Source organism: Cetorhinus maximus, chromosome 5 (assembly GCF_964194155.1).
Source record: "Cetorhinus maximus chromosome 5, sCetMax3.hap1.1, whole genome shotgun sequence".
Classification (NCBI taxonomy): domain Eukaryota; kingdom Metazoa; phylum Chordata; class Chondrichthyes; order Lamniformes; family Cetorhinidae; genus Cetorhinus; species Cetorhinus maximus.
In genome coordinates this window covers 166,993,751-167,012,046 of record NC_135883.1, presented here as the reverse complement: position 1 = coordinate 167,012,046, position 18,296 = coordinate 166,993,751, and the positions used below count along the sequence as shown (strand labels likewise).

At 43.8% G+C, this 18,296-nt stretch overlaps 1 protein-coding gene across 4 annotated transcripts in view; it reads right to left on the bottom strand.

Annotated features, from left to right (window-relative positions):
- Positions 1–18,296, bottom strand: part of cul9 (cullin 9) — a 318,678-nt gene that overhangs the window by 162,099 nt on the left and 138,283 nt on the right. For all 4 annotated transcript variants that reach the window (XM_078542786.1, XM_078542788.1, XM_078542787.1 and 1 more), the window contains 4 exons: positions 14,345–14,745; positions 13,075–13,265; positions 11,729–11,952; positions 1,747–1,984 (listed from right to left, as the gene is read on the bottom strand). In XM_078542786.1, coding sequence (XP_078398912.1) covers positions 1,747–1,984; positions 11,729–11,952; positions 13,075–13,265; positions 14,345–14,745 — 1,054 coding nt within the window. The remainder of the gene's footprint in view (positions 1–1,746; positions 1,985–11,728; positions 11,953–13,074; positions 13,266–14,344; positions 14,746–18,296) is intronic.

Genomic DNA, 18,296 nt, shown 5'->3' with positions numbered 1-18,296 from the left:
CTCTTATTCCATGACTTATAACTTTCCTCACAAGACTGTTGTGTGGGACTGTATCGAACACCTTTTGGAAGTCCATATACACCACATCAACGGCCATGTCCTAATTAACCTCTTTGTTACCTCTTCAAAAAACTCCAGCAAGTTAGTTAGACACAACTGTCCTTTAACAAATCCATGCTGACTCTTCTGAATCAATCCACATTTTTCCATTTGACTTTTAATTCTATCTCGAATAATTGTTTCTAGAGGTTTCCCCACCACCGAAGTTAAATTGACTGGTCTGTGATTTCAGGGTAGATTTTTACAACCTTTTTTTGAACAAGGGCGTAATGTTTGCAATTCTCCAGTCCTCCGGCACCTCCCCTGAATCCAGGGAACATGGAAAGATTATTGCCAGTGCCTCTCCAATTTCCATTCTCACTTCCTTCGAGATTCTTGGACATATCTTATCCTGTCCCAACGCCTTATCAACTTTAAGTACTGACAGCTTATCCAATGCCTTCTCCTTATCAATTTTGAACCTTTCTAGTGGCTGAGTTTCTTCCTCTGTCACCATGGCCCGGGCAGCATCTACCTCATAGGGAAAGACAGATGCAAAGTTTTCATTTAACACCTCAGCCATGCCTCTTGCCTCTATGTGTAAATCCCATTTTTGGTCCCTAATCGGCCCTACTCCTCCTTTTACCACCCTTTTATTATTGATGTGCTTATAGAATACTCATAATCTCTCCTTGCTTCTCGTATTTGCTTTTTCACATCCCTTCTGAAGCTTTTGTATTCAGCTTCGTTCTCAATTGTATTTGCTACCTGACACCTGTTGTAAGCACACTTTTTCTTCTTTAACTTAATTTCTATCTCCTTTGTCATCCAGGGTTTCTGGATTTGTTTGTCCTACCCTCCCCTTTTGAGGGAACGTACCTTGACTGTGCCCAAACCACCTCCTCTTGGAAGATAAACTTCAGTTATTACTGACGTATAGCTGAAAGGAGGGCGGGAAAGAAGAAATGGCAGTTCAACATTCCCAGTTACAGGTTTCCAGATGGGATAGAGAGGGGGATAAAAAGGGAGGGAGTTGGTTGGAAAAACAGGGTGATCTGACAAACAAAACTGGGATAATATCAGTGTAAGAAGTACAAAGTGCGCAAAATTCTTAAAATGCAGTTAGAGAAAATTTTTATCCAATATGTAGAAAGTCTAACAAGAGAAGGGGCAGTCCTAGATTAAATTGCCATTTATTAGCAGGTCAAGCTTGAATGTTGTCCAGGTCCTTCTGCATATTGACATGGACTGCTGCAGGATTTCAGGAATCACAAATGGTGCTGAACATTATGCAATCATCAACGAACATCCCGAACTTCTGACCTTATGATGGAGGGAGGATCATTGATGAAGCAGCTGTAGATGGTTGGACCTAGGACACTACCCTGAGGATCTCTTGCAGTGATGTTCTGAGGCTTAGATAATTGACCTCCCAACGACCACAACCATCTTCCTTTGTGCTAGATATGACTCCAACCAGTGGAGAGTTATCCCTCTGATTCCCATTGGCTTTAATGTTGCTAGGACTCCTTGGTATCAAGGTTATTCATTCTCCCCTCACCTCTTGAATTCAACTCTTTGACCACGTTTGGACCAAGGTTGTAATGAGGTCAGGAGACAAACCCTGTTCTAAAGACTAGTAGAAGCTTTACTCTCTATCTGGACAGATCACATCTAACCTAGCTACTATAGCACTCCATCACATACCGAATGATAGCCTGTTGTACAGCCTTTTCTGAGCGAAAATGGTCCAATCCCTGAACCAGTGACTGGAAGGCTTCTTTATCCTTCATAATATCTGCAATCTGAGATTCCAGTCCAGTTGTCTCATCACAAATCCAACGCTCCAGTGAAAGAATGATCTCTTTGGTACCGCTCTGCTCCTTTAAGCTCACAAGCAGCATCTTCAACTCAGCATCCTTCAGGTTTAAAGCCTCTTTCGATCCTGAAATATTTAATAATAATTTCATTACTGCCAACTAGTCAACAAGTATACCCTGCAGGGAATTTTCACAGTTATTATTTAGAAATTATACTGCAATTAAACCATGAGTCACTGAAATCATTGTGTTTCAGCTCCATCCCCATTAGAAATTCACTCAACTAATGGAACATTAAATCAGAATCACAATGTCCAAATCTACTTTAATTAGTGGAAATTTTAGATAATTCCTATATAGAACAACATTTGAAAATTATACTTTCCCATAAACTCAAGGACAAGTATCCCACATCTCCAAGTTGATCAACAGTGCTCAAGTTTATTCTTGGCTACAAATCACACTTTGAGGATCAGCTATAGTTAACAAACATTGCTCATCAACTTACAATAAAAATTGCCTAACACTTTAGGAAAGGGATAAACTGGCAAAATCGCTTGTCTCAGAAACTAATCTCAAGACCATCTGAATATGAAACAAAAACAGAATTACCTGGAAAAACTCAGCAGGTCTGGCAGCATCGGCAGAGAAGAAAAGAGTTGACGTTTCGAGTCCTCATGACCCTTCAGCAGAACTGAGTAAAGTTAGGAGAGGGGTGAAATATAAGCTGGTTTAAGGTCGGGGGGGAGAGAAGTTGGGGGGGGTTGGTAGTAGGGACAAGCAAGCAGTGATAGGAGCAGATAATCAAAAGATGTCACAGACAAAGGAACAAAGACGGGTTAAAGGTGGTGATATTATCTAAGAGAATGTGCTAATTAAGAATGGATGGCAGGACACTCAAGGTACAGCTCTAGTGGGGGTGGGGTGGAAAGACTGACAAGGTATTAGTTGTAGATTTAAAAATAATGGAAATAGGTGGGAAAAGAAAAATCTATATAAATTATTGGAAAAAACAAAAGGGAGGGGGAAGAAACGGAAAGGGGGTAGGGATGGGGGAGGGAGTTCAAGATCTAAAGTTGTTGAATTCAATATTCAGTCCGGAAGGCTGTAAAATGCCTAGTCGGAAGATGAAGTGCTGTTCCTCCAGTTTGCGTTGGGTTTCACTGGAACAATGCAGCAAGCCAAGGACAGACATGTGGGCAAGAGAGCAGGGTGGAGTGTTAAAATGGCAAGCGACAGGGAGGTTTGGGTCTTTCATGCGGATAGACCGCAGGTGTTTTGCAAAGCGGTCGCCCAGTTTACGTTTGGTCTCTCCAATGTCGAGGAGACCGCATTGGGAGCAACGAATGCAGTAGACTGAGTTAGGGGAAATGCAAGTGAAATGCTGCTTCACTTGAAAGGAGTGTTTGGGCCCTTGGACGGTGAGGAGAGAGGAAGTGAAGGGGCAGGTGTTGCATCTTCTGAGTGGGCATGGGGAGGTGCCATAGGTGGGGGTTGAGGAGTAGGGGGTGATGGAGGAGTGGACCAGGGTGTCCCAGAGGGAACGATCCCTACGGAATGCCGTCAAGGGGGGGTGAAAGGAAGGTGTGTTTGGTGGTGGCATCATGCTGGAGTTGGCGGAAATAGCGGAGGATGATCCTTCGAATGCGGAGGCTGGTGGGATGATAAGTGAGGACAAGGGGGGCCCTATCATGTTTCTGGGAGGGAGGAGAAGGCGTGAGGGCGGATGTGCAGGAGATGGGCCGGACACGGTTGAGGGCCCTGTCAACGACCGTGGGTGGAACTCGGTTAAGGAAGAAGGAGGACATGTCAGAGGGACTGTTTTTGAAGGTAGCATCATCAGAACAGATGCGACGGAGGCGAAGGAACTAAGAGAATGGGATGGAGTCCTTAAGGGAAGCGGGGTGTGAGGAGCTGTAGTCGAGGTAGCTGTGGGAGTCGGTAGGCTTGTAATGGATATTGGTGGACAGTCTATCACCAGAAATTGAGACAGCGAGATCAAGGAAGGGAAGGGAAGTGTCAGAGATGGACCATGTGAAAATGATGGAGGGCTGGAGATTGGAAGCAAAATTAATAAATTTTTCCAGGTCCCGACAAGAGCATGAAGCAGCACCGAAGGAATCATCGATGTACCGGAGAAAGAGTTGTGGGAGGGGGCAAGAGTAGGACTGGAACAAGGAATGTTCCACATATCCCATAAAGAGATAGGCATAGCTGGGGCCCATGCGGGTACCCATAGCCACACCTTTTATTTGGAGGAAGTGAGAGGAGTTAAAGGAGAAATTGTTCGGTGTAAGAACAAGTTCAGCCAGACGGAGGAGAGTAGTGGTGGATGGGGATTGTTCGGGCCTCTGTTCAAGGAAGAAGCTAAGGGCCCTTACTCCTCAGCCCCCACCTATGGCACCTCCCCATGCCCACGCAGAAGATGCAACACCTGCCCCTTCACTTCCTCTCTCCTCACCGTCCAAGGGCCCAAACACTCCTAAAAGTGAAGCAGCATTTCACTTGCATTTCCCCTAACTTAGTCTACTGCATTCGTTGCTCCCAATCTGGTCTCCTCTACATTGGAGAGACCAAACGTAAACTGGGCGACCGCTTTGCAGAACACCTGCGGTCTGTCCGCATGAAAGACCCAAACCTCCCTGTCGCTTGCCATTTTAACACTCCACCCTGCTCTCTTGCCCACATGTCTGTCCTTGGCTTGCTGCATTGTTCCAGTGAAACCCAACGCAAACTGGAGGAACAGCACTTCATCTTCTGACTAGGCACTTTACAGCCTTCTGGACTGAATATTGAATTCAACAACTTTAGATCTTGAACTCCCTCCCCCATCCCTACCCCCTTTCCGTTTCTTCCCCCTCCTTTTTGTTTTTTCCAATAATTTATATAGATTTTTCTTTTCCCACCTATTTCCATTACTTTTAAATCTGCTATGCCCTGTCAGTCTTTCCACCCCACCCCCACTAGAGCTGTACCTTGAGTGTCCTGCCATCCATTCTTAATTAGCACATTCTCTTAGATAATATCACCACCTTTAACACGTCTTTGCTCCTTTGTCTGTGACATCTTTTGATTATCTGCTCCTATCACTGCTTGCTTGTCCCTACTACCACCTCCCCCCCCCACCACCCCCCCACCCCCCCACAACTTCTCTCCCCCCACCTTAAACCAGCTTATATTTCACCCCTCTCCTAACTTTACTCAGTTCTGCTGAAGGGTCATGAGGACTCGAAACGTCAACTCTTTTCTTCTCCGCCGATGCTGCCAGACCTGCTGAGTTTTTCCAGGTAATTCTGTTTTTGTTTTGGATTTCCAGCATCCGCAGTAGTTTTTTGTTTTTATGAATACGAAACTAGTCTTTAGAACAAGGTTCATCTCCTGACCTTATTACAACCTTGGTCCAAATGTGGACAAAGCTGAACTCAAGACATAAGGGGAGAATGAATAACCTTGACACCAAGGAGTCCTAGCAACATTAAAGTCAATGGGAATCAGAGGGAAAACTCTCCACTGGTTGGAGTCACATCTAACACAAAGGAAGATGGTTGTGGTTGTTGAAGGTCAATTATCTAAGCCTCAGGACGTCACTGCAGGAGATCCTCAGGATAATGTCCCTAGTTCCAACCATCTACAGCTGATTCATCAATGATCCACCCTCCATCATAAAGTCAGAAGTTGGGGACGTTCATTGATGATTGCATAATGTGACTCCTGAAATCCCGAAGCAGTCCATGTCAGTATGCAGAAGGGCCTGGACAGCATTCAAGCTTGGCTTGCTAATAAATGGCAATTTAATCTAGGGCTGCCCCTTGTCTTGTTAGGCTTGCTACGTTTTAGATAAAAATGTTCTCTTAAATGCATTTTTAAGAATTCTGCGCCCTTTATACTTCTTACACTGACATTATCCCAGTTTTGTTTGTCAGATCACAGCTGTTTGTCCAACCAATGTTGTGACTCCCTCCCTTTTTATCCCCCTCTCTATCCCATCTGAAAATCTGTAACTGGGAATGTTGAACTGCCATTTCTTGGTTGCAGCAACTTGTATTTCCATAGCCTGAACATACAGAAACTTCCCAAGAGGCTTCATTGTAATACGATCAGACATGTCAAAGCTGATAACCAACCACTTGGTCCAAGGTGTAGATTTTAATGAGGATCTTAATGAAGGAGAAAGCTGAGGAATTTTTGTAGGGAATTCCAAAGCACTGGGCCTAGGTGATTGAAGGTACTACAAGCAATGATGGGATGAATCTGGGGGTAATGCACAACAGGCCAGTTAGTTTTCATGGGGGGAGGGTTAGAGAGCTGAAAGGTTACAAAGTGTGGCAGCACCAAAGTCATGAAGGGATTTAACACAAGGATGAGAACATTACATTGGCAATCTAGGAGCTAACATAGGTCAGCAAGGACAGGGGATTGCTGAGCAGGATTTGGTATGCGATAGAATATAGACAGTAAATTTTTGGTTGAGTTTAAGCTAATTAACTTGAAATATGGGATTAAGATAGAGCACTGCAGTAATTGACTAGAGGTGGCAAAGATATAGACCAGGAATTCAGCAACAGATTGGTTGAAGTAGGAGATGTTAGAGATGAAAGTACATGGGGTCTTTCTGATGGACTGGATATGGGATCAATAGCTCAGCACTATATTCGAATAGAACACAGAGGTGTCTAACAATCTAGTTCAACTTAAAACAAAGAATAAAATCAGCAGAGAAGGAACAGAATTTATGGGTGTGACTCGGCTTCGGAAATCAAGGTGCACAGCATGCTGGGAAAGAATACCAAAGTGCACAGCATGCTGGGAGAAAGCGCTAGAGTAGGGAATAGTAAATTAATAGGTGGGATTGGAATAAGGGAGAAAGTAATAAAGTCTAATTCAGCATTATAGTGTATATATGTGAATATGTGAATGCACGGGATGTGATTAATAAGATTGGTGGGATACAGGCGCAGATTGCCATGTAGAAATATGATGTTGCGGCTATAACAGAGACCAGGCTCCAAGAAGGGCTAGGTGTTAAATATTCCTGGATACAAGGGACCCAATCTTCCAGGAGTGGCAATCACATTCGGATTGCCACCCCACTCCTATTTACTTACCTTCCATGCCCGTAATTCCAAACCAGACCTCCTGAGAAATGTGCAGCACACCTGTTCTGGGAGTCCTCTCTTCGTAATGCTGGATTGTTGGGGGAAGGCAAGCCATGCCCCATTTTACGGCACTAGCTGCCATAATACAATAAATTTAAGTGTCTCAAAGCCACTTTGAGAAGCTAGATAGAAAAGTAAGAATGTTAGGGTGGCGGGCGAAGGGGCAGGGCAGCGGGCGAGAGGTGTAGAGCAGCAGACAAGGGGCGCAGAGTAAGAATAATTAACTGCGGGAAAGCCAACTTCAATGAGGCAAGAACTGATCTGGGCTAAATAAACTGGAGTCCAAGTTGGCAGAAAAAAACAGCTGATCAATGGGTTACCTTCAAAGAAGAGATAGTTTGGGCACAGTCAAGGTATATTCCCCCAAAAGGGAAAGGTAAGGCAAACAAATCCTGAGCGCCCTGGATGACAAAAGAGATAGAAATTAAGGTAAGGGTGAAAAACTATGTTTATGACAGGTTTCAGCTAGAGAATACATTGAAAACCAAGCTGAATTTAGAAGGCTCAGAGGGTAAGTGAAGAAGCAAATAACAGAAGCAAGGAGGTGTATGAAAAGAGAAGGGCAGCTAACATAAAAGAGAATCCAAAGGTCTTCTTTAGGGATATAAGCAGCAAAAAGTTGGTAAAAGGGGGAGTAGGGCCGATTAGGGGATTTAGGCATGAGGCCAGGGGCATAGCTGAGGTATCAAATGAATACTTTGCATCTGTCTTTACCAAGGAAGAAGATGCTAGCCAGAGTGCAGGAGGGCATGTCAAGAGCAGCACCAGCCATATCTAAAAATGAGATGTCAACCTGGTGAAGCTATAACACAGGACTATAGAACCATAGAACACTACAGCACAGAAAAACAGGCCATTCAGCCCTTCTAGTCTGTGCCAAAATATTATTCCCCTAGTCCCACTGACCTGCACCCAGTCCATAACCCTCCAGACCTCTCCCATCCATGTATCTATCCAATTTATTCTTAAAACCTAAGAGTGAGCCCGCATTTACCACGTCATATGGCAGCTCGTTCTACACTCTCACCACTCTCTGAGTGAAGAAGTTCCCCCTAATGTTCTCCCTAGACCTTTCCCCTTTCACCCTAAAGCCATGTCCTCTCGTGTTTATCTCTCCTAATCTAAGTGGAAAGAGCCTACTCGCAATTACTCTGTCTATACCCCTCATAATTTTGTAAACTTCCATCAAATCTCCCCTCATTCTTCTACGCTCCAAGGAATAAAGTCCTAACCTGTTTAATCTTTCCCTGTAACTCAACTCCTGAAGACCCGGCAACATCCTAGTAAATCTTCTCTGCACTCTTTCAATCTTACTGATATCCTTCCTGTAGTTAGGCGACCAGAACTGCACACAATACTCCAAAGTTGGCCTCACCAATGTCTTATACAACCTCACCATAACATCCCAACTCCTATACTCAATACTTTGATTTATGAAGGCCAGTATGCCAAAAGCTTTCTTTACAACCCTGTCTACCTGTGACGTCATTTTCAGGGAATTATGTATCTGAACTCCCAGATCCCTTTGTTCCTCCGCACTCCTCAGTGCCCTTGCGTTCCAAACAGCATAAGCAGCAAGTGACAAAGCTAAGCAATCCCATAATCAACGGATCAGATCTAAGCTCAATCCTGCCACATCCAATCATGAATGGTGGTGGCCTTGAAACAACTCACTGGAGGAGGAGGCTCCACATATATCCTCATCTTCAATGATGGAGCAGCCCAGCATATCAGTGCAAAAGATAAGGCTGAAGCATTAGCAACAATCTTCAGCCATAAGTGCCGAGTGGATAATTCATCTCAGCCTCCTCCGGAGGTCCACACCATCACAGATGTCAGTCTTCAGCCAATTTGATTCACTCCACGTGATATGAAGAAACGGTTGAAGGCACTGGATACTGCAAAAGCTATGGGCCCTGACAATATTTCGGCAACAGTAATAAAGGCTTGTGCTCCAGAACTTGCTGCGTCCCTAGCCAAGCTGTTCCAGTACAGCTACAACACTGGCATCTACCCAGCTATATGGAAAATTGCCCAGGTATGTCTTGTACACAAAAAGCAGGACAAATCCAACCTGGCTGATTACTGCCTTATCAGTCTACTCTCAATCATCAGTAAAGTAATGGAAAGGGTCATCAACAGTGCTATCAGACAGCACTTTCTTAACAATAACCTGCTCACTGATGCCCAGTTTGGGTTCTGCCAGGGCCCCTCAGCTCCTGACCTCATTACAGCCTTGGTTCAAACATGGACAAAAGAGCTGAACTCCCAAAGTGAGGTGAGAATGACTGTCCTTGACATCAAGGCAAAATTTGACCGAGTGTGGCATCAAAGAGCCCGAGCAAAACTGGAGTCAATGGGATTTGGGAGAAAACTCTCCACTGGTTGGAATCATACCAAGCACAAAGGAAGATGGTTGTGGTTGTTGGAGGTCAATCACCTCAACTCCAGGACATCACTGCAGGAGTTCATCAGGATAGTGTCCTCAGCCCAACCATCTTCAGCTGCTTCAGCAATGACCTTCCTTCCATCATAAGGTCAGAAGTGGGGATGTTCGCTGATGATTGCACAATGTTCAGCACCATTCACGACTCCTCAGATACTGAAGCAGTCTATGTCCAAATGCAACAAGATTGGACAATATCTAGACTTGGGTTGACAAGTGGCAACTAACATTTGTGCTACACACGTGTCAGGCAATAACCACCTCCAACAAGGGAGAATCTAACCACCACCCCTTGATGTTCAATGGCATTACCAACGCTGAATCCCCCACTATCAACATCCTGGGGATTACCATTGACCAGAAACTGAACTGGACTAGGCATATAAATACTGTGGCTACAAGGTGAGTGACTCACCTCCTGACTCCCCAAAGTCTGCCAATCATCTACAAGGCACAAGTCAGGAGTGTGATGGAATACTCCCCACTTGCCTGGATGAGTGCAGCTCCAACAACACTCAAGAAGCTTAACTGTCCTGGACAAAGCAGCCGCTTGATTGGCACCACATCCACCAACATTCACTCCTTCCACCACCGACACACAGTACAGCAATGTGTACCATCTACAAGATGCACTGTAGGAATTCACCAAGGCTCATTAGAAAGCACCTTCTAAACCCACAACCACTACCATGTAGTAAGACAAGGGCAGCAGATAAATGAGAACACCATCACCTGGAAGTTCCCTCCAAGTCACTCACCATCCTGACTTGGAAATATATCGCTGTTCCTTCACTGTCGCTGGGTCAAAACTCTGCAACTCCCTTCCTAACAGCACTATGGGTGTACCTAGACCACATGGACTGCAGCGGTCCATGCAGGCAGCTCACCACCACCTTCTCAAGGGCAACTAGGGATGGGCAATAAATGCTGCCCCCCGTGATAACTGACCCCTCAGCTAGGGGAAACAAGTCTTTACTGTCTACCCTATCTAGGCCCCTCATAAATTTGTACACCACAATTAGGTCACCCCTTAGCCTCCTCTGTTCTAAGGAAAACAACCCCAGTCTATCCAATCTCTCTACGTAGCTGCAATTTTCAGGCCCTGGCAACATTCTTGCAAATCTCCTCTGCACTCAGAGCAATTATGTCCTTCCTGTAATGTGGTGGCCAGAACTGTACACAAAATTCCAGCTGTGGCCTAACCAGCATTTTATACAGTTCCACCATTACATCCCTGCTTATGTATTCAATAACTCGCCCAGTAAAGGAAAACATTCCATTTGCTTTCTTGATCACCTTGTCCACCTGTTGTGCCACCCTCAGGGACCTGAGGACCTGCACTCCAAGGTGTCTCACTTCCTCAACCCCTCTCAATAGCCTCCCATTTATTGAATCTTCCCTTGCTTTGTTTGCCCTCCCCAAATGCATTACCTCACTCTTTTCTGGATTGAATTCCATTTGCTACTTCCCCGCCCACTCAGCCACCCATTGATATTATTGTGGAGTCAACAGTTATTCTCTTCACTATCAACTACACAGCCAATTTTTGTGTCATCTGCAAATTTCTCAATCATGCCTCCCGCATTTAAGTCTAAACTATTAACATATACAACAAACAGCAAGGGCCCCAACACTGAGCCCTGTGGAACACCAATGGAAACAGTTCTCCATTCGCAAAAGCATCCCTTGACCATTATCCTGTGTTTCCTGTCACTGAGCCAATTTTGGATCCAACCTGCCATCTTCCCCTGTATCCCATGGGATCTCACTTTCCTGACCAGTCTTATCTTCACTTCTCTAGTTAACGATGCCGGTACATTTTCCTAATGGAGTTCATATCCCTCAACGGAATGTATTTTCATTGAGAATTATGAACTGCTTCTTTAAATTTTTGCCATTGTTTATCTACTGTCATATCTTTTAATCTCATTCCCCAAAACAACCTCAGCCAACTCACCCCTCATACCTCCATAATGGCTTTGCTCAAATTTAAGATTCCAATCTCATAATATTCAAACATGAAATTCTATCACATCATGATTACTCTTTCCCCAGAGGATCCATTACTATATAACTAATTAACTTTGTCTCATTACACAATACTCCATCTATAATAGTAAAATGTGGCACAATGGCCTGAGGAATAGAAATGGCTCATTGAAATAATGTGCCAAGCTAAGTCATTTAGGTAACGAGTTTGAGCAAACACTACATTCAAGTAGTTATTCTGGATTTTAACAGTATTTTAAAGTACCATCTTGTTTTACCTTTGTTCTCAATTCCAGTAGAGAGTTTGTGGTTCAGAGAGATGTTACTAAGGGCCATGATAGCTAGCATCTGCTGATGGCTGCCTGTGGAGCTGCTCCCATTTCCAATACAGCTATACAGGATTGGGCAGATGTCACAAGATACCAACAATTCTGCAAGGCTTTTGTGATTAGAAACCAGCATAATGACGATTAACAGGCCATCCTGGACCGCAGAGGAGCACCTGGAGAGGATGAATAAGGTAGCAATTAAAGGGTAAAATATCGCCTGGTGAAGAGAATGTCATGTTAGCATCAGCTGATGATTTATTTCAACTCAATTCAGTATTCAATCCAACAATGGGCAATACATTTGTAGGAACAATGTCTTAGCATCCAAGATTCTGAGAGCTAAAGGTTCATATAAAGCATAATATGTTCTGCTCGCTCACAGTGGGGGTTCAGTCGGAGGGGAGCAGGAGGGCCAGGGGATGGGGGAGGAGGAGTGGGAGGGCCGGGGGAGTGGGAGTGGGTGCGGGGTGCAGGGGGAGTGGGAGCGGGAAGGCAAGTGGAGGGGAGCGGGAGGGCCAGGGAGAGGGAAGGCCTGGGGAGGGAGCAGGAAGCTGCAATCAGGAGTGTCAGGGAGGAGGCGAACAAAACAGCAGTTTGTTTTATAAACATGAGCATATGCAGTAACCGCACTGAAACGAAATTAGAGATAGTGGTATTTGGGGAGCTTCAGTAATTTACAAAGTGTGCAAAATAAAAATGTGTTATTACAACACACTTTAAAATACAATTCTAAACTATTAATGGCTCACTCAGCACTCTAGTTGCTAGCTTCATTGACTTATTTGGAGTCATGGCACATAGACCACTTGCTGTCCTGTACTGAGTAGCTGATCTGTCAGGTTACTACACAGCACTCTTGGTAAAAGATGAAAAAACAATTGTTAGCACCCCTGCTCTTAATTGTTATCCAGTAACTAGCACAAGAAAGTACATGTGCAGACACTGCACAAGCATAGGAACTAGTTCACTTGTTGGTCCTTCCACGCTGGAATGGCCTGCAGATAATTACCACAAACGCTATACTAGAAGAATCTACATGAGCCAGCTGCCAACAGTCAGCATCCAGAGGGTCATCCCAGCAGGAGTCCCTACTTTCAGGAAAGAAAAAAATAGGGAGAAATTGAGAGATCAAAGTGCAGTCCCCGCTTAGCGTGGCGCAGTTAAATTTACAAATTAAGGAAATACATAGTTATGAGCAAGTGTTAAAGTCCTCAACTTGGGAAAAATCCGAAAAGGTGCAGGGTAAGAAAAGATAAACACCAATGAAAGAGCACATCTTGAGAAACTCTCCTTACCCTGTGGTGTTCATCATTTTCTCTACAGCAGCAGGGATAACACTGAGCAGCCCTTTGGAATCCTGGGTAGAGGCTGAGCCAATGCTGGCAAAGATTTCAAGGATGATCTGGGCATCAGCATCAGCAAGGTGAGGCCGAACACTTTTAGTACGCATGTCATACTTGCTGGCTCCAGTCAGGATCTTCAAAGTCTGTGAAGACAAATATCAACTTTGTGTCCTGTTGTATTAACTACTGTATCAAACTAATAACGTACAAATCAAATCAAACATCATACTGTGGAGGGTGTATCACTGAATGTCACTAGCTTTAAAAAGAAAAAAAAAACTTACATTTCTATAGTTCCTCTCACATCCTCAGAACATACCAAAGCATTTCATAGCCAATCAAGTACTTTAAAGGGTACTCACTATTGTAATGTAGGAAACACAGCAACTAATTTGCACACAAAGCCCCATTAACAGCAATGAAAACAATGACAAGAAAATATATTTTAGTGATGATGACTGAGAGATAAATATGGGCCAAGACACCAAGGAAAATCCACTGCACTTCTGCCAAATAGTGCCATGGAATCTTTTATGTCATCTGAGTGGGCATACAAGGCCGGATTTAATCCCAAAAACTCCGACAGTGTCAGTACTCCCTCAGTCATGCAATGGAAGGTCAACCTAGATTTTGTGTTCAGGTTTGTAGAATGTGACTTGAACCCATGACCTTCTGACTGCATGCTACCTCTAAGCCAGCTGTTAATCTTGGCAAATATCAGTTGTCCCTCCTTCATGTTAACTGTGTGGCAGATAAAATCAACTTTAATCCGTTCAAAACATCACAAAAAGCAACTGAGACCACAAGGTGCAAATATTGATCATTTTAGGATTGTTCACAAATTACAACCATCCAGTCCCTTATCCCATGCACTGAAGACTACATTTAACCAGCTCAAGAGAGAACATGCAGTTGTAAATTCCAGCCCATACCATGACCTTCATACAAGGGTTACAGGCTTTTACATTTTTTTGGCTAGAATTGTGGGGATCTTGTACTAGAGTATATGTTTAATATTGCTTGGTTAAATAGGTAGAATATATAGGACAGAGGATAGGCCATCAATCTGTAACCTTAAAGCCTTCTGGGCTGGGGGGAAAACAATACACCCATTATATTTTAATTTGAATAGATGTGCCCTTGGGGGAAGAACTATAAGGCACTCAGCTTCTTCAGGAAAGGAAAAAGAGGGAAACATTCCTCAATTAGGTGCTTCACTTACTGCCAGAGCAGCCTGCTGAACAAGGGCAGAATTCTTATGCTCTTGCATACAGGACAGAACACTCTTGATTCCTCCCTCTGTGGCAAACAATGCTCTCCAGTCATATCTTTGCATCAGGATGTAAATCAATCGCAAACAGGTGACAACCAGGGGCTTTTCCTTGGAGAAGTTGGTCAATTCTTCCACCAGCACTTTGATCAGTTTGTCCCTTTGGTTAATGCCGGAATCCAGTTTAAGAGGCAGCTTCTCTCGTGTGCTGTCATCTTCCAACATTTTAGTAATGAACTTGAAACCTGCAACCTGCAAACCTATATCAGAACTTGACTTCTTCATGATCTCCACTACCTCCCCCACCTTCTCCAAGTTAGTCTTCCGTCCAGTCACTTTTGGGCAGTTGAACACTAAGGGAAAAAAAAAACTTATTTTAGTTCATATCATGTTGGGGTTTCAGAGCTTGAGCAGCAGCTGGCATCACTGCGGCACACCCACTAGGTTGAGAGCTTCATGGATAGCACATTTATAGCTGTGGTCACTCCACAGCTTAAGGGTATGCAAGCAAAGACGGAATGGGTGACTACTAGGCAGTACAACCAGTATTCAGTTCTGAATGTCGATAAGAGTGATAATCCCTCTCGGGTTCGCAGCCAGAGCCAAGTTCATGGTGACACAGTTGGCTCAATTGTAAAGGAGGGCTGGAAGAAGATTTGGAAAACCATCGTGATAGCGGATTCGACAGTTAATGGACCAGGTGTTTTTTCAGCCACAAATGTGAATCCAGGGCAGCATATTTCCTTCCTGATGCCAGGGCTAAGGATGCCATTGACTGGCTACACAGCAACCTGAGGGAGGAGGATGAACAGCCAGCAGTTGTGGTCCATATCAGTACCAATCACATAGGTAGAAAGAGGGATGTGGTCCTGCAGTTAGGGAGCTAGGAAGGAAACTAGCAAATAAGATCTCAAAGATAGTAATCTCTGGACTACTTCTGATACCACACACAAGTCAGTACAGAAACAGCAGGATAGAGCAGATGAATGTGTGGCTGGAGAGATGGTGCAGAGGGGGGGCTTTAGATTCTTGAGACATTGGGACCAGCTCTGGGGAGATGGGACTTATACAGACTGAACATGTTTCACTTGAACAGAGCCAGGACCTTGAGGGGAATTTTGCTACTGCTATTGGAGAGGGTGTAAATTAACTCGGCGGTGTTGTAGGAATCAGGAGGTCATATCAGAGAGGAATACCAAGGTGCACCAAATACTGGGAAAGACAAAGGACTATGAAATAATAAGGCATCAGGCAGGGTCAGAACAAGAGGGAATATAATAGTCTAAATTAGGGTTACAATGCATGCATGTGAATGCGCCGAGTGTGGTAAACAAGACTGTTGAGTTACAGGTACAGATAGCCATGTGGAAATATGATGTTGTGGTGGTAACGTAGGTCTAATTCAAAGAAGGGGAGGACTGGTTGCTAAATATTCCGGATACAAGGTGTTCAGGAAAGATAGGGAAGGAAAGAAAGGAGGAGCGGCAGTATTAATTAAGGAGAACAATGAGGTGCTGGAGAGAAAGGAGGTCCCAGAGGTGTCAAGAATAGAATCTATGTTGCTAGCACTAAAAAACAGAAAGGTACTACTGCACTGCTTGGTGCCATCTATAGGCCACATCTAGTGGGAAAAATATAAAGAAACAAATTTGCAAGGAAATTACAGAGAAGTGCAAGAATGATAGAGTAGTTATAATGGGAGAATTCAATCATCCTAATACAGACTGGAATTGTAATAAAGGGCTGAGAGGGGCAAAAGTTGTTCAAGAGTATGTTTCCAGTCCAATGAGAAATGACCTAGCTCTTGGGAATGAGGTGGGCCAAGTAGATCAAGTGCCAGTAGGGGAACAACAGGAGAGAGTGATCATCGTATAATAAGGTTTAAGCTGGCCATGGAAATGGACATGCAACCAATCCAGGTAAGAATTAATTAATTGGGGGAAGAGCAAGTTTGAATGGGGTGAGAATGGATCTGGACTGGATAAATTGGAATTAAAGACTGACATGCAAAATTGTAACAGAACAATGGGCTGCCTTTAAAGAGGAGATAGTTCAGGTAGTGTCACACAACAGGAAAAGGTAAGGCAAACAAATCCAGAGCTCCCTGGATGATGACAGCGTGTAAGATGAAGCAGCTGTCGGGTGGATAATACAATTGAGAATCAGACTGAATATAGAAGGTTTAAAGGGCAATTGAAAAAACAAATAACAGAAGCAAAGAGGGGGTATAAGAAGAGACTGGCAGTCAGCATAAAAAGAAATCCAAAAGTCTGCTATAGACATATAACTCGTAAAACAGTGGCAAAAAGGAGGAATGGGGCTGCTTATGGACCTAAGACAGATATATGTATGCAGCCAGGAGGCATGGCCGGGCTACAAGATGAGTACTTTGCATCTATTTTCACCAAGGAAGAGGATTGCTGCACAAGTCATGGTGAAAGAGGAGGTGGTTCAGACACTTGAAGGCTTTAACATTGATAAGGACATGGTATTGGGTAGTCTCTCTGTACTTGTTGATAAGTCACCAGGACCAGATGAGATGAAGCCAAGGATATTAGAGAAGCAAGAATGTAAACTGCAGAGGCACGGGCCATAATTTTCCAATTCTCTTTAGGGAAAGGAGAATTGCAAATATTACGTCCTTGTTCAAAAATGTGTGTAAGGATAAACCCAGCAACCACAGGCCAATCAATTTAACCTCAGTGGCGGGGGAGCTATTAGAAATGATAATCCGGGGCAGTCACTTGAGCAAATTTACAGTCACTTGAGCGAATGCAGGTTAATTAAGGAAAGCCTGCACAGATTTGTTAAGAACAAATCAAGTTTGACTTTTTGATGAGGTAACAAAAAGAGTAGATGAGAGTAATGTGGTCGATGTGGTGAACTTGGACTTCCAAAAAGCATTTGATAAAGTGTCACACCTCAGATTTGTGAACAAAAGTACAGGTCATGGGATAAAAGGGACAGCAGCAACATGATCCAAAATTGGCTGAATGACAGGAAACAGAGTTATGGTGAACCTTTTTTTTGGACAGGAGAAAGGTTTATAGTGGAATTTCCCAAGAGTCAGTGTCAGGGCTTCTGCTCTCCTTGATATATTTTGATGACCTAGGCTTTGGCTTACAAAGTACAAAATTTGCAGATGACACAAAATTTGGAAATATTGTGAACTGTGATGAGAATAGTGTTAAACTTCAAAAGGATATAAACCAGCTGGTAGAATGGCAGGTGAAATTTGACGGAGAGAAATGTGAAGTGATGATTTTGATAGGAAGAAAGTGGAGAGGCAATATAAAATAAAGGTATAATTCTAAATGGGGTTCAGGGGCAGAGGGATCTAGGATTATGTGTGTACAAATCATTGTCGGTGGCACGGCAAGTCGAGAGAACGGTTAATAAACATATGGCACATTGGGTTTTATCAATAAGGGCACTGAGTACAAAAGCAAGGAAGTTAGGATAAATCTATACAAAACACTGGTTTGGCCTCAACTGGAGTAATGGGTTGAGTTCGAAACACCACACCTTTGGATGGTTTTGAAGGCATTAGAGAGGGTGCAGAAAAGATTCACAAAGGGCTTCAGATACAGAGATAGGTTGGAGAAGATGGGGCTGTTCTCCTTGGAAAAGACAAGGTTGAGTGGAGACTTAATGGAGGTATTCAAAATCAAGAGGCGTCTAGCCCAAGTGGATAGGGAGAAACCATTCCCATTGGTGGATGAATTGAGAACCAAAGAACACCAATTTAAGGTGATTGTCGAAAGAAGCAACAGCATCACGAGGAAAGACTTCTTTAAGCAGTGAGTGGCTGGGATCTGGAATGAACTGCCTGAGAGTGTGGTGGAGGCAGATTCAATTGTGGATTTCAAAAGAGAATTGAATCATTATATGAAGAGGAAATATT